General features: G+C 41.3%; 1 protein-coding gene across 1 annotated transcript in view; it reads left to right on the top strand.

The window, feature by feature from the left end:
• Window positions 1-3,573: 3,573 nt before the first annotated feature.
• The window catches only part of lrrtm4l1 (leucine rich repeat transmembrane neuronal 4 like 1), a gene marked incomplete at both ends in the record, with an annotated part of 33,098 nt that continues 11,167 nt past the window's right edge, over window positions 3,574-25,504 (top strand). Inside the window, 2 exons of the mRNA XM_083910456.1 lie at window positions 3,574-3,595; window positions 5,008-6,638. Of these exons, the coding sequence (XP_083766582.1) occupies window positions 3,574-3,595; window positions 5,008-6,638 (1,653 nt within the window). The remainder of the gene's footprint in view (window positions 3,596-5,007; window positions 6,639-25,504) is intronic.

Raw genomic sequence — 25,504 nt, forward strand, 5'->3', positions numbered from 1 at the left:
CGATGTCGGAAACTAACGTCACCAATGATGGAGTTAAGAGGTCAGAGGTCAGAGTCAGGTTACGTCCACTAAACTGATAATAGAATGAGTCTTTTTTAGCAGTAACTGTGTGTGTTTTTTTTACAGTGCTGCTTGTTTGTGTAACATCTGATGCATGAAATCAAAGAAAAAACCTAAGTGCTGTTTGCACTTAACAGCACATTTAATGATTGAATAATCAATTTGTGGCAAAGTGAAAGTCTGTGTGTGTGAAGCCTCCCGTGGGAGCCTGATATACACACACACACACATATATATATATATATATATATACACATGTACGCTGGGTTTTCTTTATGACTCTGTCTGTGTGCAGAAATCTATGCTGAGCCAACAGCTGCTAATTAACGACGCTGTCGTGAGGCTGAATATTCCAGCTTTTTATGGTGGATTACTGTCACGCACGTTCCAAACCCATAAATATACGCCTCGGTCCTCGTCTCGGCGCGAGATTCCCAAAACGTAGTTTCAGTGACATGCTGCGACGTTAGCCGCGGTTTCCCGAGGCTTCGCTGCAGACTCCTCTAAAGTCTCCTGTGAAATTAGCATTTAGGAAAAGCTAATGAGCGAGAGTCGTGTTGTGGACGCTCAGCCAGATCACGCTGAGGTGATCGTCGCTCTGCTCAGGCCTTTATTTATAGCCCTCTTTTAGCGAAAAATCTCCACTTCCACCATCACCAGACCTCCTTTACTTCCTTTACCTCCTTTACTGCCTTTCTTCTGTCTGCTTTGCCACTTTTTTTAAATGAAAATATGCTCTTTTATTACGTCGGCTTTATTCGCCTCTCCAACTTTTTACACTGGCATTAAATGTAAAGGTTAAATTTAAAAAACTCTTAGCAGGTGCAGAATTACTCAGTCCCTGTGGGTAAAGGTCGTCATTTTTAACTGCAGCACTTCATCTGTGTTTGTTTCCACGTCGTTCCACAGGCACATGAATCATTCTGAGGCTTTTTTTGTGTTACAAACCTAAATGTGTGCGTTTGTGTGTTTTCTAATATTCTAATAGTCTCATGTTGAAGAAGATCTATTTATCATCATCGTCTCATCGTCAAAATCAGAGATTATAAATGATATTCGATGGCAGTGTAAAAAATGAAATGGTTATTATTATCCAGCTGATTATTGTTGCAGCAGACGACTCTATTCCAGAAGGTTTTCAGCTGATTGACAGCTGTGCTAACGTAAATATGTCGATGATAAGATGATATTTACATATTACGGGGTTAATAGTGTAATTACTGCGTCGTGGTCTTTGCATTGTGACACAGTTGTTTGTTGTAGATATCGTGGACATTGATGGTTTCACGTCTGTTCTACAGCAAAAGTCATTATTTCATAAATGAGTGTAGTGATGTCGGATAAGAGCCATTACGACGCATTAGCAGCCGCCAAATCACGGCTTTTTCCTGGATTTTCCGCATCAGAACACATTTATTTTATTCTGTCATCACTAAAAATGCTCTTAGACGCGGCTCAGTGCAGACGAACCTTTGTATAAAACAAGTAAAAGAGACAATGTAAAGCAGAGTTAGACCTGTGAGTGTGTGTAAAGTAGCACTGAGCACAAATTCATGTTTTTATCTGATTCTTATGTGTTTGAAATAAAAAGGTTTTACTCCATGAATATGAGTTAACTCTAGAAAGTCATTATTATATTATATTATATTATATATAAATGCTGCTGCTGTGATGCCTCAGCTGCTTCCTGCACAGTCGTGATGATGATGTGATTGTTGTGTCTCCGCGTGTTAAAGCACAATAATCAAGCTGCTAATGAATAATTACAGGAGGCTTCACAGGATTCACACACTGTCATTAACAGATCTGTGAACAACTGGGGTCGTTCTCAACACTCTGTAACTAACGTCTGCACGTTCACACTCACGTTCACGTGGACGTTCACACTCACGTTCACGTGGACGTTCACACTCACGTTCACGTTCACATTCGCGTTCACAATGACATTCACTTTCATACTAACATTCACGTTCACACTGACATTCATGTTCACACTGATGTTCACGTTCACGTTCACACTGACAATCACGTTTACACTAACGTTCTCATTCACGTTCATACTGACGTTCACGCTGATGTTCACACTGACATTCACGCTGACGTTCACGTTCACACTGACGTTCTCATTCACGTTCACACTGATGTTCACGCTGACGTTCACATTCACACTGACGTTCACGTTCACACTGACGTCCACATTCACGTTCACACTGACTGTCACGTTCACACTGATGTTCACTTTCACACTGATGTTCGCGTTCACACTGACGTTCACATTCACACTGACGTTCACACTGACATTCACGTTCACATTCACACTGACATTCACGTTCACGTTCACACTGACGTTCAAGCTCACACTGACGTTCACATTCACATTCACACTGACATTCACGTTCACACTGACGTTCACGCTGACGTTCACGCTGACGTTCACGTTCCCACTGACTGTCATGTTCACACTGATGTTCACGTTCACACTGATGTTCACTTTCACACTGACGTTCACATACACACTGACGTTCACACTGACGTTCACGTTCAAACTGACATTCACGTTCACATTCACACTGACATTCACGTTCACGTTCACACTGACGTTCAAGCTCACACTGACGTTCACATTCACGTTCACACTGACATTCACGTTCACGTTCACACTGACATTCACGTTCACATTCACACTGGTTCCCTGCAGTCCTTGTGTGGGTGTCTCTGTGAGGACACGTTGTGTGGTCCTCACGTTCTGTCGGCAACGAGTTGCAACTTTCATCATGGATTCATCCGTCTGTCACTTTTTCAATAACTCAATGACTTGTTTGGTCCATTAAATGTCAGTAAATAATGAAAAAGTATTGATTGTTGTTTGTGTTTTCTCCTCATTTGCGACAAACCAAAGATCTTTAATTTACTGTCAAAGACGAACAAAGAAACAAGAGAATATTGTTATCTTCTGTGAGACGTGATTAACTATCTAATAGTCGGTGATTAATTGAATACTTAACTTACTGTCACAGCCAGTGTGATTAAAAGTTCAAATAATCTGATTCCTGTGTTTTGTCGGCACTAACTATGACCTATTTCACTATTACGTCTTAAAATAAATAAAGAGAATAATGAAAATAATGAAACCAATGAAATCCTGCTGTGAATATTGTGTGGTGCATGTGCACCAATCCACAAACCACCCACAAACGCTGCCGTCTCATCAAGTCCAAACATGATTAACACTCAGCGACTCCCCGCGTCGCTTTGTTAAATCAATAGCTGTTGACGACGGAGCAGCTGCCTCTGAAGGAAACACCAGGAAACAGATGTCGGCAGGAAACATACATAGATGTGAAGCCCTGAGGAAAAGTCCTGACTAACAGAGACACCTGAGGGGACGTGAGGTCAGAAAACATTAATGTTCTGACTCTAAACTGAAGCGTCAAACATTCAGAGTCAAACGGGTTTGAAAGGTTTGAGGTTTGACTGTCGGCGTCTTACACTCAAATCCCTGTTTGACTGAGAATGACGTTCGTTGTTGTCGTCAGTGATTTTTACTCACAGAAAACTACTGATGACTTTTGTTACTGTTGAGTTTAAGATGTTATTTTTCTGTCCAGTTAGAAAAATACGGCATCAATTATATTTGATTTTTTAATCTTAATCATCTAAATTATGTTCAAGATCAAGAACATCTGACAGTTTAGTTAATTCTGTCTGATTCTGGTCGTTATTTAACAATATATTATAAATGTGACCGTCAAACAATATATTCTTAATAAGACGTTGACTAATTCATTGATATTTTCAAATTGAAACAGTTTTTCAGTCCATAAGAATAAAATAAACCAACTCTCACTCTCAGTGGATCTGGACTGTGAATCCAATAAAGAAAGAAAGTTACTTTTATGAACTTGACTTTTAGATTTATTTCATTATTTAAAATACACAGAAAAACGAGCGTGACCAAACACAAGGTCTGTGCAAAGGTCACTGTTTTATTAGATTTCTGCAGCTGATCCAGTTCAGCTGTTTCAGTGATGAATGGACCAGACTGCGACGTTAACATCTGGAACCAGTCTGAACCAGTCTGAACCACTCTGAACCACTTTGAACCAGTCTGAACCACTCTGAACCACTTTGAACCAGTCTGAACCAGTCTGAACCAGTCTAAATCCGTCTGAACCAGTCTGAACCACTCTGAACCACTCTGAAACTGAACCAGTCTAAATCAGTCTGACCCACTGAACCACTCAGAACCACTTTGAAAGTCTGAACCAGTCTGAACCACTGAACCACTATGAACCAGTCTAAAACACTCGTCTGAACCAGTCGGAACTGGTCTGAACCACTGAACCAGTCTAAAACACAAGTCTATTTCAGTCTAAACCAGTCTAAAACACTCTGAACCAGTCTGAACCACTGAACCACTATAGATCAGTCTGAACCAGTCTGAACCAGTCTGAACCACTTTGAAAGTCTGAACCAATAAAACACTCTGAACCAGTCTAAAACACTTGTCTGAACCAGTCCGAACTGGTCTGAACCATTGAACCAGTCTAAAACACGAGTCTAAATCAGTCTAAACCAGTCTAAACAACTCTGAACCAGTCTGAACTTTCTGAACCAGTCTAAAACACCAGTCTGAACATCTAAATCAGTCTGAACCAGTCTGAACCAGTCTGAACCAGTCTAAAACATCAGTCTAAACCAGTCTAAACCAGTCTGAACTGATTATTTCCCAGGTCTCTTTGTTGCATCGACCATCATCAACCATCTGTTTCCATAAGTTTTAATTCTCTCTCTCTCTTTCCCTGTTGTGTGAGAAACTGAGATACAAACGTCTTACTTTTAAATGATATACAATCATCAGAGTGTTGAGTGAATACTTGTGAACACTTGTAGTTTTTCCTCAGTGATTGTAGTTAAACTCCCGTCTCCTCTCTCTGTGTCTCTCAGGTCCACTGCTGTGTGATGGACGACTGACTCACCTCCTCTTTCCACTGCTCCTCCTCCTCCGAGCTCCTCTGCTCCTCAGCTTCGGAGAGCGAACCTGTCCTAACAGCTGCCGCTGCGAGGGGAAAACTGTCCACTGTGATTCATCGGGATTCGTGGAGGTTCCAGAAAACATCACAGTGGGCTGCCAGGGCCTCTCGCTGCGCTACAACGACCTCCACACTCTGCTGCCCTATCAGTTCGCCCACCTCGGACAACTCCTCTGGATTTACTTGGACCACAATCAGATTTCGGCTGTCGACAGTCGGGCGTTCCAGGGCGTCCGGAGGCTCAAAGAGCTGATACTGAGCTCCAACAGGATCACGTCCCTGCACAATTCCACGTTCCATGGAATTCCCAATCTGCGCAGTCTGGACTTGTCCTTCAACAAACTGGAAGTCCTTCAGCCAGGTCAGTTCCACGGCTTACGGAAGCTGCAGAATCTACATCTGCGCTCAAATGGCCTCTCCAACATCCCGATCCGAGCGTTCCTCGAGTGCCGAAGTCTGGAGTTCCTGGATTTGGGCTACAATCGGATCAAGGCTCTCACTCGCACCACCTTTTTGGGCCTGCAGAAGCTGATGGAGTTACATCTGGAGCACAACCAGTTCTCACGGATCAACTTTTTCCTCTTTCCACGCTTGGCCAATCTGAGGTCACTGTACCTGCAGTGGAACCGCATCAGGGTGGTGAACCAGGGCCTGCCGTGGACTTGGTATACGCTGCAGAAACTGGATCTGTCGGGGAATGAGATCCAGACCCTGGACCCTGCCGTGTTTCACTGTTTGCCCAACCTTCAAGTCCTGAACCTGGAGTCCAACAAACTGTCCAACGTGTCTCAGGAGGCCGTGTCGGCGTGGATCTCGCTGACCTCCATCAGCCTCGCGGGAAACATGTGGGATTGTGGGACTGGCGTGTGCCCCCTGGTGGCTTGGTTAAGGCATTTCCGCGGCAGCAAAGACACCACGATGATCTGCAGCAGCCCCAAATATCTGCAGGGGGAAAAAATCATGGAAGCCACGAGGAACCATGGGATTTGTGAGGAAACCGATTACGTTCTGACTGAAACGCCGTCGCCGATGTCGGAGTTTATTTCTGAAGCCACCGCTGAAGCCACCTTTGCTTCCTCTGGCACGTCTCCACCGTCAGCGCCCGGCAGCACCTTCGGTCCTCTTCCACCGTTCAGACCCCGACCGGCTCCTCATCCGACCTTTCCAGGTCACATGAACAAAGACCTCCGGGACTCCGTCGCTCGCACTCGACCCACTCACGCCCCTCCCCCGCCGGCGGAGCACATGACTGTGCACAAAGTGGTGGTGGGCAGCGTGGCGCTCTTCTTCACCATGTCCCTCATCTTGACGGTGATCTACGTGCTGTGGCGGCGTTACCCGGGCGCCACCAGGCTGCTGCAGCAGCGCTCCATGGTGGTGAGGAAGCATCGCAAAAAGAGTCCCGAGCCGGAGCAGAACCTGAGCTCCCAGCTCCAAGAGTATTATATGAGCTACAACCCGGCCGCCACCCCTGAGGCACTGGAGGTGCTGGGCAACGGCACCGGATCCTGCACTTGCACAATTTCTGGCTCCAGGGAGTGTGAGGTATGATCCATCGCATCTGCCTAAAAAAAACACAAAATCAAAACACAGAGGCTCAACACACAGAGGTAAATCCTTCTATCAAGTGAACACTCTTTAAAAATAAGGCACATATTAGACTCACTAACACCTGACTTCACACGTTAGACTCTGAAATCCTTGAAGTCAAAACAAAGATGAAATTAATCTGATCTTTGGGGGGAAAAAAAAATCCACAACTTGTTTTTTATAAAACCAAGTTCTAACAATATCACACGACTAAATGTTGTATTTTTACTTTATCTGTGCATCTAAATTCTTACTCTGTGTTCATATTGAACCCGAATGAAGTGAACAAATTACACACAGTCGCTGCAAAGATGTCGTTTATAATAGACTTTAAAGTTCTAGATGAATCTACAAAGCATTCAAATATATGACAAGGTGATTCATTTAATCTGCAACAACAATATGGCAAAATATTGTGAGGTTCGTCTTCTCCATCGTGTTTATCGGCTCAGATTTTATTGAACCGATTCAGCGGCAAACGCTGATCCGTAGTTAGTGCTGAATGAAGCCACCGGGGGCAGCAGAGGTCTTAAACATTCTGCCCGTTTTGTTCAGGGTTAGTAAAACAGCTGAAGTGAACTCTGCTCATTAATCTAAATAACTTGTATGTTTCGCAGTATATATATGGTATCGTGATACATATTTGAGGCTATTACAAATACCCAGTTTAATAAATTCTGCCGTATTTTGACGCGTCCTTTGTTACCACTGTATCTCTATTATATCTGTATATAGAGTAACTTCAGTTATCTCCTCCTCTCGTCTCTCCAGAGGTAAATAGTCAGGTTTCACTCGTGGAATAGAAGGTTTGGTGTGAACACACATGTTGAAACCATTTGGAAAACGTCCATGACGGATTGGACAGAGTCTAACTGTTCCTCAGCACGGCATGACTCACCTGTGTTTGTGAATTATATCATGATCCATTAGTGATGCCTGAAGTTAGTGCACACGCATCATCATGTCAGTCACATGTCAGTCACATGTCGGTCACATGTGAGCACGGTGACATGATTAACGATGACTGAATGAAGCCTTCAGTGCTTTGTGTCTAATCTGTGCTCATTTGTCTTCGAGTGCTTTGTTTTCCGAGGTTTGAAAGGTCTTTAAAACACTGATGAAGGTTTCATTACAGAGAGGAACATGGATGACAGCAGACTGTGGTTTGTGATCTGCATGGTCTCACCCGTCACGGCTAAAACGAGTTTTTCCAGAACACTGCACACCTTTGCAGCTGCGTGAGAGGGAAGATTTATGGTAATTTGTACAGAAGGTGAGGCCGTGCAGAAATCCCCAAATTTATTATCCAGCTTACGAGTGGATTCCTCGGCTGTGATAAGGCGTATATATGTATATATATATATATATATATATATATATTCATAAAGCAGGGTTATTATAATCACCTGCCTGAAGTTGTGGATTGATGCCTCGTGTTTGTTTGGTCTCAAGCAGAACGCGACCTTGTAAAAGTGCGTTTATGACGTGACGGCGTCAACAGCACAAAATGTTCATTATAACACAGTGTTCTAAGGGTTTTATTAGAAAAACACAAGTGTCAAATAAAATGTCTGACACCAATATATATGTGTATACACACATATATATATATATAAATATGAGATTCAGTTTCACCGCGTACACACTTTCAGAAAGACGAAGAAGAAAGACGACGTGTTGTTACACTTTCAAATGTTTGTAATTGTCTGTGTTTTATTCATTATTATTATCTTTGTTTAGCGATTGATGGATGTGAGGTGACAAAGATAAGATCAAGACGTTTAGGGACTCAAGTGGAATAAGATCAGGACAAAGACAAGACTGAGACTTTAAGAGGCCAAGACCAAGAGTTTTAGAGACAGATACTGGTTTGAGAACAAGACTCTCTAACCCTAACCCGAGTCAAGACCAGGACTGAGTCATGACCAAGGTTTGAAGAGAAACTGGGACAAGACTTTGGGCCAATTCCAATTCCTATCTTAACCCTCAAGCTCAACCCTTAATCTTAACTGGCCTCAAAACCAAGTGTTGAGGGTTATTTTGTCACTTAGAAATGGGACACCCCTTAAATGCAGATACGTCTTCAGACTGTAGGGGGCAGAATAACGCCAAAGCTGCGTCCAGTCTGTCAACTCCAAAAAAAAAGAAGAAGAAGAAGAAGACATTTACGTCAGGATTATTTATTCTGATCCGTTTGTCAGTCAAGTTATTAGGTTGTCAGTTAGTTATAAGATGATACTCATACAAATATTCAGCTGACAGTTACCACACACCACGACTTATTGAAAAGTAAACCACACCGGCCGACTATTGACAAAAGATGGTCAAATAAAAATAAATGTTAGGCAACAATGACGTCAGTAATCCATAATATGGGCCTAAACTAAGATCATTTTTATATCTCTATTAACAAAGAAAATACTTCATTTGTATTGCACTCGTTTCGCTGCTTTCGACGCCATCTTTGTTATGTGAAAACATGCAATGCATTCTGGGTAGTCCTTGCTCCCAGGGGTGGTCTCGGAAAATCTGAATATTGAGGGCGATACAGCCCTTAAACTTGGCCTCAACTTAATTTTTCTGAGAATCACTTGGACTAGAGGGAGAACATTTTTGAGATTGAGGATTAAGATTGAGGATTAAGCAAAGGATTGGAATTCACCCTAAGACTTAAAGAAAAGAAGACTGAATCAAGACCAGGACGTAAAGTGTAAAAGTCTGATACAAGAAGAGTTTCAGAGATTGAGACACGACCAAAGTTTGAGAGACTGAAATAAGACGGAGCTTTTTAAAGGACAGAGACGTAAAAACAGGCTCTTCTTGTTCCTGTTGTTCAGAGTTATTCCTCCCTGATGATATTCATCGATGTTTGTGGGCTGAGATGGAAATAGCTTCTGTCTTAGTCACGTTCACCTGAGAGATTCTCCTTTTATTACAAACACTCATTCAGCTCGACGTCACTGATCAATGGTCAGTGGCAGCGTCTCCGTCTGCCCTTTGTTCACAATGAAACAATTAAACTTACGCTTGTGTGATAATCCTTGACATTTAGAGCAGGAATTATTAGGATTACAGTCGTTCAGTAAAGAGACAGCGACGTCAGTGTGAGGCACCATTGATTTCTGAGGTTATGTAAAGCATCGCTGGAGGAAATGGTCCCTTTATATGTTTAATCCTGCTTCAGTCACAGACTGAGAGAAAACCAATCTGTACCTGTGACAGAGTGAGGAAGCAGCTGATGATGATGATGATGAAGAAGCAGCTTTTATGTGGAGAGAGTGAACGAGTTCTTCAGAGAATCACCATCCAACAGAGGCTCAGAGATCAGCTGTGAACTCACACACTATTACTGTTCTCTTTATGCTGGAAAAGAGTCCTGACTGAGCCTGGTTAACTTTAAAGCCCAATTTATACTCCTGCGTAAAGTGCTCTGCGTAGGTTACTCTGCGTAGGTTACGCAGAGTCCTCTGCGTCGTCTCCGACTGCACAAGTGAAGTGTCCGTCACTCCGTCAAGGGACAACGGAGACGGCAAGAGCTGTGATTGGTCCTCAGGACGAGATAAGCTGCTCTGTGCCGGCTCACAGTGAGCACCGAGCGTCCACAGAGGGCGGAGCTGATCACCGCCGACAACGTCGCTGCCAAACTATAAATACATCATATCTTAACACACACAGCACATGTTTAGACTCTAAATGGACAATTTCTCGCCTCAAATGATCTTAAAACTGCGTTCAGTGACACAGAAAAGTGAGAAACGGCCACTGTTTCAACAACAACAGTCTTTCTCCCTCTTTCTCTCTCGGACGCCATTGCTCACTGTAGCCAGAAGCACAACAACCTTGCGCAGCGACCCCTACTGATCGGGCAGGAAATTGCAGCGCGTGCCCGTCAGTCAGATAACGCATTACGCAGTCGGAGAAGTATAATGTGGCCTTAACTCGTTACCTTTAACTCGTTGTTAACTTTTACCTGAAGACTGAAACAGCAGCTGTGTTTGAGCAGACGAAGACAAATACACATTTATTATTATTATTATTATTATTATTATTAACATCAGACACAGTTTCTTCTCATCTGTTATCGTCACAAACATCAGAGCGTTTTCCTCTCGACAGTAAACTATCACCAAACATCATCTCCCTCCACGTGTTTCTTGTCTCGTAGAAGTTTGTCCTTGGTGCAGAGCAGTGAGCGTCCAAACTCTCTCTGACTTTAGTCGTTTTAATTATTGAAATGTTGTCGTCGGCCTGGAGCTCTTTGGTGAACGTGACACAGCTGGTCCTTCCTTTCACTGGGACTTAGAGCAGCAGCAGTAACAGTAACATCAGCATCAACATCGTTTTTCTTCAACAGAAATGTTGAAGAACAAAAGAGTCATTTCCCTGCTCAGCAGAATCATCTCCATCGTTCACTGCTTCTTTCTTTCTCTTCGTTGTTGTTTGTTCACACAAAAACTGTCCAGTTTCTCACAGAAGGTTCATCTGTATCTGATAAAAACATCACACTTTAATATAAATGACTGAGAAAATGAATCACTAAAAAGTGTCTGTTTCTCTAATCTGTATTATACGTCTACACTGCAGAATAATCTTGTAGATTATTATTATTTCATGACCACACACACACACACACACACACACACACACACACACACACACACACACACACACACACACACACGCCGCAAAATAGACCCTGAATCCAATGAAAAAGGCTTCAGAATCAGAGTCCTGAGATTGAGAAAGATTCACACGTGATTCTTAAAAAAATAGCAAAAACAAAATGGCGTCTCCCTCCTGTGTCCAGGTTCATGTTGGCTCCAGATTAATCCTCTGTCACCGTGTTGTTGTTGTTGTTGTTGTTGTGTGAGCGTAAACAGAAGCTGCTGAGTGATGAATCCAGATCAGTGTTTGTGTGAATATCACTCAACTCAAATAACAACAACAGATTAACATTGAACAAAAGAACGCTGTGAATAATCCACTAATGTTCATGTTCTGTAGATCACAGTGATGAATGATGATGAACTGTGATTTAAAAAGAGTGAAACACACACAAATAACTCGTCATTTTTGATGCTGGAGCAGAAAAGTTGTGGATAATGATGGATATTTTTAGAGCTGAATCAGCGAGGATTTGTTGTTGTCCCTCAGACTCAGTCCTTCACTTCGTCTTCTTCTTCTTCTATGATTCCATTTCCACAGTTGAAGTGTTTTCCTCTCACTCTCACTCTCACCCTGATGATGACACTGACCTGATTTCAGTTTTCAGTGGACGTTAAACACGTCTGAAAGCTTTGGCTCTGAGGGAAGAAACACCATGAAAACACTGTGTTTTTATTCACCTCAAAAATCCTCTAAAGTCTTCGTCACTTATTCTCTCACTGACGTCACTGTGTCAGTGTTTCACTGTGACCTTTAAAAGTCTCATTTTCTCTCTATTTTGACAGAAAAATATCTATTTTCTAGGTTACAAATATATGAAATAAAGACTAATCATGATCTTTCAGTACGATCACTACTCTACATCGTGTTCCTTTATATTTACAGTGAAACATTAGGTCAGACGATGACAGATGGAGATAAAACATGTATTTACATCCAGATATGATCGTAACTCTGGTTTGTGATGAAACCACAGCCTCAGATGAACAGATAGACGTGGATTATGTTTACATGAATATTTAGTGTCTTTATCAGATGAGTTGAAGGAGCTCCTTTTCTCCTCCTTTTCTCCTCCTCCTCCTTTTCTCCTCCTCCTTTTCTCCTCCTCCTTTTCTCCTCCTCCTCCTGACAGAGCTCAGGTTAAGTCTCCTCATCACTTATCTTTAACTATTTCAAATCTGCTGAGTCACTGTGACGCTCACATTCATAAAGTTTAATATGAGAAGACGAGCGTCTGATGAGTGCATCACTAAATGAAACTTTCAGTCTCTGTTAAAGCTGTTAATGTCTCTCTCTGAACGGAGCTCCCCCTACAGTTTGGGAGTAAAAAAAATGACGTAAAAACATTCATCGTAAAACATTCATCATCTGCCTCTTTATCCTCACTGTAAAAAACTCACTCCATGTCCTTGTCTCCATGTCAATGTGTCTATGTGTCCATGTGTCCATGTCCATGTCCTTGTGTCCATGTCCATGGCCTTGTGTCCATGCCCTTGTCCTTGTCCTTGTCCTTGTCCATGTCCTTGTCCATGTGTCCATGCCCATGCCCTTGTCCTTGTCCTTGTCCATGTCCATGTCCTTGTGTCCATGTCCTTGTGTCCGTGTCCATGTCCTTGTGTCCATGTCCATGTCCATGTCCTTGTGTCCATGTGTCCATGTGTCCTTGTCCTTGTGTCCATGTCCATGTCCTTGTCCATGTGTCCATGCCCATGTCCTTGTCCTTGTCCTTGTCCTTGTCCTTGTCCTTGTCCATGTCCATGTCCTTGTGTCCATGTCCTTGTCTCCATGTCCATGTGTCTATGTGTCCATGTGTCCATGTCCTTGTGTCCATGCCCTTGTCTCCATGTCCTTGTCTCCATGTCCATGTGTCTATGTGTCCATGTGTCCATGTCCTTGTCCTTGTCCTTGTGTCCATGTCCCTGTCTCCATGTCCATGTCCATGTCCATGTCCTTGTGTCCATGTCCATGTCCTTGTGTCCATGTCCTTGTGTCCATGTGTCCATGCCCTTGTCCTTGTCCATGTCCTTGTGTCCATGTCCTTGTCCATGTGTCCATGTCCTTGTCCATGTGTCCATGTCCATGTCCATGTCCATGTCCTTGTCCTTGTCCTTGTCCTTGTCCTTGTCCATGTCCATGTCCTTGTCCATGTGTCCTTGTCCATGTCCTTGTCCATGTGTCCATGTCCTTGTGTCCATGTCCATGTCCATGTCCTTGTCCTTGTCCTTGTCCTTGTCCTTGTCCTTGTCCATGTGTCCTTGTCCATGTCCATGTCCTTGCAGGTGGACATCCATAGTTTTGCTACTACGAGAATAGTAAAATCACGTAAAACGATCCGTCTCCTGCGATAAAAAGCTCGTCGTAATCGCGTTCTATCGCACGTTTAAAATACAAGACTGACTATAATATTTGACATTGAGAGGAGGCGGAGCTTCACTTCAGTTTTCTCTGCTTGTTTTTCATGATGAACGTCTGAAATCAGTCTGAAATCAGTCTGAGATCAGTCTGAGATCAGTCAGAGTCTGTTATAAGATTAAAGAACAGAGTTAAAGTGATTCTCATGATTCTGTTTGACAGCAGCAGTGGTTCAGGTTTAGTTTTGTTCCTCTGCTTTTTTTTTCTTTCTTTAATTTCTTTCATTTTCTAAAGCCACAGTTTAAACTTTGGTAAATCAGCCATTTTTCAAGAGTCGTGTGTTTGATGAATGAATCACCTCTTAATTTTTATGCATGTTATTCAATAAATCTTGAATAAAATGCAAATGAGCTCGACGATGCAGAGTAAATCTCCTTGTGTTCAGCTCATGAACCATCGCTCCTGCTCACATCACTGCACTTTATGACTCTATCGTCTTGTATTTGAGGACGAGGAAATATAAGATATCATATAATCATATATAATATAATATTGTAGCCTGTTTAATAAAAAAATATGAAGTTACTTTTAACAACTTGATGGTTTTTCTCAGTCGACCAGAGACAGAGAAGCAGTTTGATGATTCATGAGTGAAAATACAGAGGCTTCACATGAGCTTTATGAAATAATGAGCTCCTAGGATGCAGCGCCCCCTGGTGGCACTTCAGTTCATAAAATAAATCACTGTGACTGTACGTTGTTGAGCTCGACGGCATTTTTCAACTCACACATTTTTACCCACATAAAACTTTGATTTATGACCTTTTAATATCATATATTAAATAAATATGAACTTATATTCTTGTTAATTCTCACAGTTTTGTTTATTATAATTAACCTCGACCAAGGACGTTTATGTCTATATATATGAAATGTCGGCAAAGGGACAAAAGAACAAGGGATTCAATTCTGGACGTGATCCATAGACACTGTCACTATTTTTATCGTTATTTGGCGGAGGTCTGCGCTCTCCGAGTGCTTTCTAGTTCGAGCTGCAAATAGCGATTCTTTTCAGAATTAATGAATCTGTGGATTATTTTCACGATTAATGGATGAATCGTTTGGTCGATAAAATGAAACCAAAATGATTCAGTTTTAATGATTTCTTTGTTTTTATGGAGCAAAGAAACCAAGAAAATGTTCACATTTAAGAAGCTGAAACAATCAGAAATCTGGTTTTAATCATGAAAAAACGACAATTGACGATTAATTTAGTCATCCATGAATAATTGATGAATTGTTTCAGCTCTAATTATAATCACGTGTTTGAATAGAACAGAACCTTATTGTCCACCAATGTGAAACTTTGTCTTCAAATCATCGAAGAATAATCAAAAGAAACAACAAAACAGACACGTTAGACGAGGTTAATTTAAATAAAGGGTTAAGGACATTTATTGCACTTGGTAATGAAGAGATTTTAAAATATACATTTTAGTTCTCAGTCTCCTGGAGCTCAAAGGTTTTAATTTGTTCCCTTAAAACAATATTGAAGATTATACGTGTTTCATCACCTTGAAACAAGAAAGCCAATTAAAATGCTTTTGTGTAACATTGTGTAATGTGTGAGGTGTGTGAGGTGTGTGTGTAATGTGTGTGTGTCGTGTGCAGCACTGGACCAAATTTAATAAAACCCTTCCTGACAAAAGCAGAAGTGTCTGCTGAGGATTTGACTCAGAGACGTTTTTAAAGCAGCAGCAGATTCTCTCTGTGGTCTTTTCCTGCAGCTCTCCTGCATTCAGGAGATACCACACCACCTCCTCTTCCTCCTCCTCCTCCTCCTCTTCCTCCTCCTCCTCCTCCTCCTCCTCCTCCTCCTGCTTTGAAGACAGAAGGATGTCACACATGCAGCCTCCTCCTCGCTCACTTTCCTCGTCCCCTCGGCTAATTTTCTCCTGCACTCTCGTTCCACTTGACAGACATTTCTCCAAAAACCATTAAGAAGAAGACTTTGATTTCCCTCTCTCTCTCTCTCTCTCTCTCTCTCTCTCTCTCTCTCTCTCTCTCTCTCTCTCTGGTCTTCACCTCATCAGCTGTGAAGAAGCATTAAGATGTAACATTAGAGCAGAGCTTCACTGACACTCGCGTCTTAATCAATTCACCGTACGCCCAATATTCACCCTCTCAGCCAACACTTTCAGAACAAAACCATCTCCTCAAACTCTTTGAAACAAAAGCTCTACGTGGTTTTTTTTGGTCTCCGCTCTTAAATTTTTAAAATCGTCATTTTTCAAGATCAAAGAAGATGAAGTTTTGAAACAATGAATGATTTAAAGGCTTTAATATAAAACCTTAGTGGTTCACTTTTAAAACTCTGGGTTTCACTGGAGCAGCAGCAACATTAGTAACAGATGATTACGATGATGATCTTTATGATCTTTATGATTCTATTCTAAAAAGATTATCGGTGACTTTTGTCGCCTCAGAATTCTTCTGTGAAATCTCGTAGTTTGAAATCATCACCGAGGATTTTTACTCCTCTTTTACTGTGAAACGTCTCTGATTTTATCGCCGTTTTATTGCTTTTTACTTGTTTTATTGTCTTTGATCTGTTTTACATCTTTCTATGTTTTATTATCTTTTATTTTGTCCTAATGTTACTGTACAGCGATGTAAGTGCTGTTTTTCCATACAAACTTGAATATGAATTGAACCATAATTCATCTGCACCTTTTTTCAGGGTTTGTTTAGAGATTTTCCTCAGTTTAAGACCAAAAGTTTAAAAACTTCACTTTTCCAGAGTGATTTTACTTGGTAAAAAAGCACTTTATTATTCTATTAGTGCAATAAGTTATATAATAACTGTGCAAGAAGACTGCACTTTGTTCTCAGAGCTCAGTTTTGTTGTGTATAAATACAAATACGTGTGTTTTCCTGTTCTGTTAACACATTACCCTCACCCATAATGTATTTATATTTATATATACGATATATCATAAATGAAATAGTCTTGCAGTGAGTAGATTATCTCAGAATCACTGTATCATGAAGAACAAGAGGAACGTTAAAAACTTGACTAAATAAACTAAAGTATTTAGATGTTTTGACCTTTTTGATTAATTTTATCTCTTAAGAATGAGAATGTAATTTATTTTCATCACATGTCGTACTCTGTCGTCTATTTCCTCTCAATGTGAAGATCATTTACAAACTGACATCATTTATATGTGTGTATATATATATATAAATACTTTATACTATAAGCTCTGCCAATTTTGAGATATTCAAAGAAAACTTTGGTTTCAAAAACATGGAAAAGGTCAGGATAAAAAAAATCCTGTGGTTTTCTTGTGAATTTGGCAGCGTTTATTAAGTATGCGTGAAAATAAAAGGCCGACATGAATTTGTAGTAATCTGCCAGTTATTTAAAAAGCTCTCGTTTCTACATCAACTGTTAGAATTAGTCCAGCAAAGGCTTTGGTGAGAAGATAAAGACACAGTGATTTTCATTTATGAGGACACATTTCTGAGCATCTCTGAACGTCTCTGAGCATCTCTGAACATTCGTGAACGTCTCTGAACGTCTCTAAACATCTCTGAACGTCTCTGAATGTCTATGAACGTCTATGAATGTCTCTGAACGTCTCTGAACGTCTCTGAACGTCCATGAATGTCTCTGAACGTCTATGAATGTCCCTGAACGTCTCTGAATATCTATGAACGTCCATGAACGTCTCTGAACGTCCATGAACGTCTCTGGACGTCTCTGAACGTCCCTGAATGTCTATGAACGTCCGTGAACGTCTCTGAACTTCTCTGAACGTCTCTGAATGTCCATGAACGTCTCTGAACGTCTCTGAACGTCCGTGAACGTCTCTGAACGTCTGTGAACGTCCATGAACGTCCATGAACGTCTCTGAACGTCCATGAACATCCATGAACGTCTTTGAACGTCTTTGAACGTCTCTGAACGTCTCCGAACGTCCATGAACGTCTCTGAACGTCTCTGAACGTCTCCGAACGTCTTTGAACGTCCATGGACGTCCATGAACGTCTCTGAACGTCCATGAACGTCTCTGAACATCTCTGAACGTCCATGAACGTCCATGAACGTCCATGAACGTCTCTGAACGTCTCTGAACGTCCATGACAGTCTCTGAACGTCCATGAACGTCTATGAACGTCTTTGAACGTCTCTGAAGGTCTCTGAACGTCTCTGAACGTCTTTGAACGTCTTTGAACGTCTCTGAACGTCCATGACCGTCTCTGAACGTCTTTGAACGTCTTTGAACGTCTCTGAAGGTCTCTGAACGTCTTTGAACGTCTTTGAACGTCTCTGAACGTCCATGACCGTCTCTGAACGTCCATGAACGTCCATGAACGTCTCTGAACGTCCATGAACGTCCATGAATGTCTCTGAACGTTTCTGAAAGTCCCTGAACGTCTCTGAATGTCTATGAACGTCCATGAACGTCTTTGAACGTCTCTGAACGTCCATGAACGTCTCTAAACGTATCTCAGCGTTCCTGAACATCTCTGAGCGTCACACACACACACACACTCTCGTACACACACACACTCTCATACACACTCACACACACACTCACACACACTCTCACACACACACACCCCATAGAGAGTTGAACATTAGCAGCTTCTTCGTTCTCAGCTCACAGACAAACCCAGAGCAGATTGTGCTGCAGATACAGTATTTCTGTATTTCTGTGTTTGTGGGAAAAACAGCCCAGTGACACCTTATATAAAGAACCCCCCCACACCCCCCCCCCCCTTTGCCCTAAATTGAATTTTATAATCTCCACCAGCCCCCCCCCCCCCCCCCCTCATCTTCTCTCCTCCTTTTACCGCAGGCTTTGGCATTTGCTGTGACTTCATCCTCAGATAAAACAAGCATCAAACCATCAAACCACCCACCTTCACTTGTTCTGTGGGATAAAAAAAAATCAGTCTTTGGAAGTGCACAGTCGTCACATATATCAACACACACACACACACACACACACACACACACAGCGACTGACTATGGAGTCACACATGCAGACAATAACTCATAATTACTCATAAGATTATTATTTCTCATGTAATTAATGCACACTTTTACTGTTTCTGCTGCTGTTTCTGTTTCTACACATGAAGGGAAACAATCCTCAAACACAGTTTTTGATTATTTATAACTCGCCGCCTTCATCTCACCTTCAATATTCAGTCAGTTTTGATCTTTAACACCAGAGGCTGATTTACCGACTGTTCAAATGTCAATCAACACATTCTCCCTGGCCTTTGGTACAGTGTGTGTGTGCGTGCGTGCGTGCGTGCGTGTGCGCGTGTTTAACATTTTTAACGTGTGTGTTTTTTACTGTACAGCACTTTGTTGTTTTAAATCAGATTTACAGACTGCGTGTATTAAGTATTTACCTGCACGAGTGTCATTGAATGCACCTCGTAGCTGCTCCGTGACTCTGCTGAGTCGATGCTAGAACACAGTTAATGCTCTTTTGTTTCCCGTGTGTTTCTCTTGTTGGAAACAGAGTGAATTTGCAGCCTGGTTTCTTTCTCCCTATTGTCGCATTAATTTTAATTCCACACGGCTCTGGGTTCCTTTTCTGCAAATGTTTGAATTATTAAAGTGTGGTTTTCAGGAGGGAGCAGAGACATTTGTGGAGATCACATCTTTTTTAATGGCGCCCTGTAGGCATTGGCAGGAGTCAGGCAGCAGCCACAGTCGCCCACTGAGGCCGCTGTAGTTGTTGTTGAGCAGAGCGAGCGCAGCTTAATGCTGGTACTCGCCGTGACCTCTGTGACGCTCACATCACTTTACATTCTCACCACAGTCGTCGAGTCGAGGAAAGATGAGGAAACAGAAAAGGTTTTGTTCGGAGCCGATCGACGACGTGTTTGCAAAGATGTTTTTACAAGGACGGAAAAATAGAAAAAAGCAGCAACAAGAGAATTAAATCATAAAAGTGTGGGTCATTCAGTCAGAGACGATTATTCAATGATTTCATATTAGACTAATGTGCTCTGAAACAATCAATACACTGTGGTCGCCTCGTAATAAAGACTTATCGACGAGTTCATTAAAGCAGATTATGATTTATTTGCTTAATTTTACATATATATTACATATATATATACATACATTATACATATACATGGTTAAATTGTTTATTTTAATTTTTTCAGATTATCTGACGTTCTTTAGTTTTTCCCCGATTGATGATGTGTTTTTATTTCACTGCGATGTTTGGAGTCGGTGGTGATGAAGCGTCTGATTGGTTAGTTTAGTAATCGTCTGACAGGGGGCGCTGTTGGCGAAATGAGCCATTTGTTAGCATTAGCTCGGTGACTGTGGGCGGTTTAGGGTTATTTAAAAAAAAGAGAGGGAAATCATTGTTGAAAAATCACATTGAATCCGATTCACCCTCACGTTGAATCAGTTGATTTAAAAAGTGACGACGTATGAAATCACGGTGTTTACTTTGATCTGTGTCAAAGTCCACAAACCAACGATATTTAGTTTAATGCCATTAGAGAAGAAATAAATCAGAACATTTACAAACTTCTTTAATAAAAGATTAAAAACACAAAGTTTATAATAATAGTTTCACAGTTAAAGTTAATCCTCTGTGAAACAGCGTCTCGTCGTCTTGAATAAACTCTGATGTTTTAATAGCCTGACGCTGTTTTTCCAGCACGTCCAGGATCATGATATCGTTTGCATAACATTTTCTGTTAAATGTCACATTACGCCTGCGACTAGTTTCCACTCTGTCACTACGACTTTCAGCAGGAGTGATAATTGCACTATTACACTATTACACCCTCTGGCAAGTGTCAACAGTCTCTCCAGAGGGAAATGGAAAAAGGAAAGAAAGACGCCTCCTGCAGCCATCTGCTTATTCTGATGCTGCTGCTGCTGCTGCTGCTGCTGCTGCTGCTGCTGCTGCTGCTGCTGCTACTTTTTTAACGTCAGGGAAATCTCTTCTTCAAACAATAAAACAATCAGCAAATCACAAAAGCTGCAACATAAAGAATTTATATTTTATGCAAATACAAAAGACGTCATCTTGTCGTATGTTGTATAAAAATGTGCAACAATAGATTTTCACTGTGGTTTTGACTTATATAGACGTGTTTATGTTCTTCACTTATCGTAGATTGTTTATTATTTAAGTCTTTTGTGCAGTAATTTAACTCAATATTTACTCACCTATTGCTCAGGTCAGCTGATTTATTACTGAATCTGTGATTATATTTGGTATTTACATCAAAATCACAGGGAAACTCACGATACATGGACCATGATATTCTGTGATAATATATATTTATATTGTAAGATGATCATATATATATGTGTGTGTGTGTGTGTGTGTGTGTGTATCCTATAATGGAACATCCTGATATCTGTGAGGTTCTTCATGTTTTTCATCTTTAATAATCAGAGTTTTGTTTGAAATGATGATGAAAAGTCCACATTTATTGGTGAACGATGAAAAGATCATTCGTGGATCTCGTGTTGAGTCAAATCCACTCAAACAGAAGCTTTCATGGTTTTTAAATAACGTGCAAACTTCAAACATGAACTCGTTTCTGTTTCTGTGGCTGGCGTCGCTTCAGCTGGGAATCAAGCTAATGAGATAATTAGGCTAAACAAATGATAACGAGAAGTAAAAACTTGATTCAACACATTCGTCCGTTTGGCCAGAAAATCAGAGAGTGAAGCCAAAAACAGCCTGAAGACAAAGTTTTCTTTGATTCATATCAACACTCAGACGCTTTGATTTTGGACGCTTTTACATTTCCTTAAAAGAAAGAAAAACCGGGTTATTTTTATTCTCATTTCAATTTACATTAATCCCTGAGGGAAAATGGGATTAAAACTTTCTCTATTGATTTATGTTTAAACTAACACTGTAAACAAAACACGACTAATATTCTAAATTAACCGAAAACAGAACGATAGTTTGAATGAAGCTCGTTACTTCAGGTGAAGAAGAAGAGATTCAGTCGTCTGTTTTCAATTCATTTCCTGGTTCTTTAGTGTTTTATAAAGCCTTAATGCATTTGTAAAGAAAAATGCAATTTAAACATGAAAAGAAAGAGTGGAAAACGTCCCTTTTTCATTTTGTTCATGAAAAACTGCTAAAGTGAAATAAAAACGCTCAAAAACTTGATGTTCTTACGTCGACGAATGTAAAGAAAGAGACGAAATTATTATTGAGCAAATTCATTGAAACGCTGCGGCAGGAAGGTGTGTGTGTGCGTGTGTGTGTGTGTGTGTGTGTGTGTGTGTGTGTGTGTGTGTGTGTGTGTGTGTGTGTGTGTGTGTGTGTGTGTGAAGGTCTTTCATCTGTTTAAAACGAGAACTAAAATAGAAGTGAGAGAGAAACTGCTCATGCTTATCATTGAAAATGTCCTGTGAACAATAAAGCAGAAAGACGACATTAATAAGAGACGAAGATGCAGAAAATCAAACCTAACGCTCTCATTACGCCACGTTCACTCTCTCACACCGACATTTAAAAAGCTTCGAGACGCTCCAGCGACTCACTTTTTACTCTGAACTTTGTCTCAGCTTCACTTCAACAAAGCGTATATGACCTTTAACACATTAATAATTAGAAGAAGAAGAAAAAGCTGAAACTCCAGTTTAAACAAACTCAACAGTTTCCCAGTGTTTGGTTTGAATGAGACTCTTGTCTCATCGTCCTCATGGACCACTTCCTGTTTGTCTCATCATCTTCATGGACCACTTCCTGTTTGTCTCATCCTCCTCATGGACCACTTCCTGTTTGTCTCATAGTCTTCATGGACCACTTCCTGTTTGTCTTATCGTCTTCATGGACCACTTCCTGTTTGTCTCATCGTCCTCATGGGCCACTTCCTGTTTGTCTCATCGTCTTCATGGGCCACTTCCTGTTTGTCTCATCGTCCTCATGGACCACTTCCTGTTTGTCTCATCGTCCTCATGGACCACTTCCTGTTTCTCTCATCGTCCTCATGGACCACTTCCTGTTTGTCTCATCGTCCTCATGGACCACTTCCTGTTTGTCTCATCGTCCTCATGGACCACTTCCTGTTTGTCTCATCGTCTTCATGGACCACTTCCTGTTTGTCTCATCGTCCTCATGGACCACTTCCTGTTTGTCTCATCGTCTTCATGGACCACTTCCTGTTTGTCTCATCGTCTTCATGGACCACTTCCTGTTTGTCTTATCGTCTTCATGGACCACTTCCTGTTTGTCTCATCGTCTTCATGGACCACTTCCTGTTTGTCTCATCGTCTTCATGGACCACTTCCTGTTTGTCTCATCCTCCTCATGGACCACTTCCTGTTTGTCTCATCGTCCTCATGGACCACTTCCTGTTTGTCTCATCGTCTTCATGGACCACTTCCTGTTTGTCTCATCGTCTTCATGGACCACTTCCTGTTTGTCGCAGCGTCCTCATGGACCACTTCCTGTTTGTCTCATCGTCTTCATGGACCACTTCCTGTTTGTCTCATCGTCTTCATGGACCACTTCCTGTTTGTCTCATCGTCTTCATGGACCACTTCCTGTTTGTCTCATCGTCTTCATGGACCACTTCCTGTCCGTCCCCGTCTCTTATTTTGCTGCTTATTTTGTTGATGATTAATCTCATAATCGATTCACCGTTGCAGCGCTGCTCTAATTACATTTTAGTTTATAAGCAAATTTTAACGCTCCAGGTCAGAACCTCTATCGCCCCCCTGTGGACTTGTGAGTAATTACCAAAACACTGTGACCTAGTTTTTGTCCTTTGCCTGCTGCCTACACACACAAACACACACACACACACACACACACACACACACACACACACACACACACACACACACACACACACACGTTCTGCCTCATTAGGACCAGGTTTAGCCGACACTGTGTGAACTCATTTCAAGGTGGTTTGAATTTAACAGACATTAGTTTATATTTAAAAGTATTTTTTAAAGATAATTGTTGACTATTATTTAGTATTATATACCATATATATAGTGCCATAGGTGTTTCCTGTCCACATCAGACATCGTAAATATCATAACTAACATGACTGTCATAACTAGCATAACTACTGAACCTGGACTGCAGTCCTGAGCTAACGTGGTCCTGAGCTAACGTGGTCCTGAGCTAACGTGGTCCTGGGCTAACGTGGTCCTGAGCTAACGCGGTCCTGAGCTAACGTGGTCCTGAGCTAACGTGGTCAATCATCTAAAGAGGTTTCTCTGATGTGAATTATGACCTCGAGTCCATTTTAATGAACATCTGTCTTGTGTTGCAGTCGTTGTCCAAACGTCTGATCAGAGAATTAATGGGATAATAAAAGTGTTTACAACAGTTCCATCGTTATGAATCATATTATGATATGAGATCACTGAGAACTGGTCCTGGTCCTGGTCCTGGTCCTGGTCCTGGTCCTGGTCCTAGTCCTGATCCTGGTCCAAAGACCTTGTGGACCGCCTGGTTTCCCTCGAGTTGCTTCTACTAATGAGTTATTCATGCTGATGAAATGTTGATTAATTGAAGCAGGTGAACTGTAATGTTCCACCAGTTATTATTGGAGTCATTACTTCCTGTCTGACACTTCAAAATAAAAGTCAATAACAGAACATTAGGGGAAATATCATTTCAAGGAGTTTATTTCTTTATTTAGACATAATCATAACTTATTCATGTGATCGTTTATGCAGTGAGTGTGTGAGTAATTCTTTCATACGCTTTAAATACGAGTGAATGAGGAACATTAGTGAACATTATGATATTTATAGTTTTGATCGTGATGAGCATGTTTTTAACAAACCTCCTGCAACTCTGAGTGTGAACGACTCCCACAGGTTAGATGATGGTTGTTCTCATTCATCCTTTCATCGTTCGTTACATTCACTTGAGTTACGTTCACTTGAGTTACTTTCACTTGAGTTATGTTCTCTAGAGTTACGTTCACTTCAATTACGTTCACTAGAGTTACGTTCACTTCAGTTACATTCACTTCAGTTACGTTCACTTCAGTTACGTTCACTTGAGTTTGGTTCACTTCAGTTACGTTCACTTGAGTTACGTTCACTTGAGTTACGTTCACTTCAGTTACATTCACTTGAGTTACATTCACTTGAGATACGTTCACTAGAGTTACGTTCACTTGAGTTACGTTCACTTGAGTTACGTTCACTAGAGTTACGTTCACTAGAGTTACGTTCACTTGAGTTACGTTCACTAGAGTTACGTTCACTTCGGTTACGTTCACTTCGGTTACGTTCACTTCGGTTACGTTCACTTCGGTTACGTTCACTTTGGTTACGTTCACATGAGTTACGTTCACATGAGTTACGTTCACTAGAGTTACGTTCACTTGAGTTACATTCACTTGAGTTACGTTCACTTCCGTTACGTTCACTTGAGTTAGGTTCACTTGAGTTGCGTTCACTTCAGTTACGTTCACTTGAGTTACGTTCACTTCAGTTACGTTCACTTGAGTTAGGTTCACTTGAGTTGCGTTCACTTCAGTTACGTTCACTTGAGTTACGTTCACTTCAGTTACATTCACTTGAGTTACGTTCACTTGAGTTACGTTCACTTGAGTTAGGTTCACTTGAGTTAGGTTCACTTGAGATATGTTCACTTCAGTTACGTTCACTTGAGCTACGTTCACTTGAGCTACGTTCACTTCAGTTACGTTCACTTCAGTTACATTCACTTGAGTTACGTTCACTTGAGCTACGTTCACTTCATTGCGACACAAACAGTCATTATGTGGATGAACGGCTTCAG

The sequence above is a fragment of the Microchirus variegatus genome (genome assembly GCF_963457635.1).
Source record: "Microchirus variegatus genome assembly, chromosome: 1".
NCBI classification, from domain to species: Eukaryota; Metazoa; Chordata; class Actinopteri; order Pleuronectiformes; family Soleidae; genus Microchirus; species Microchirus variegatus.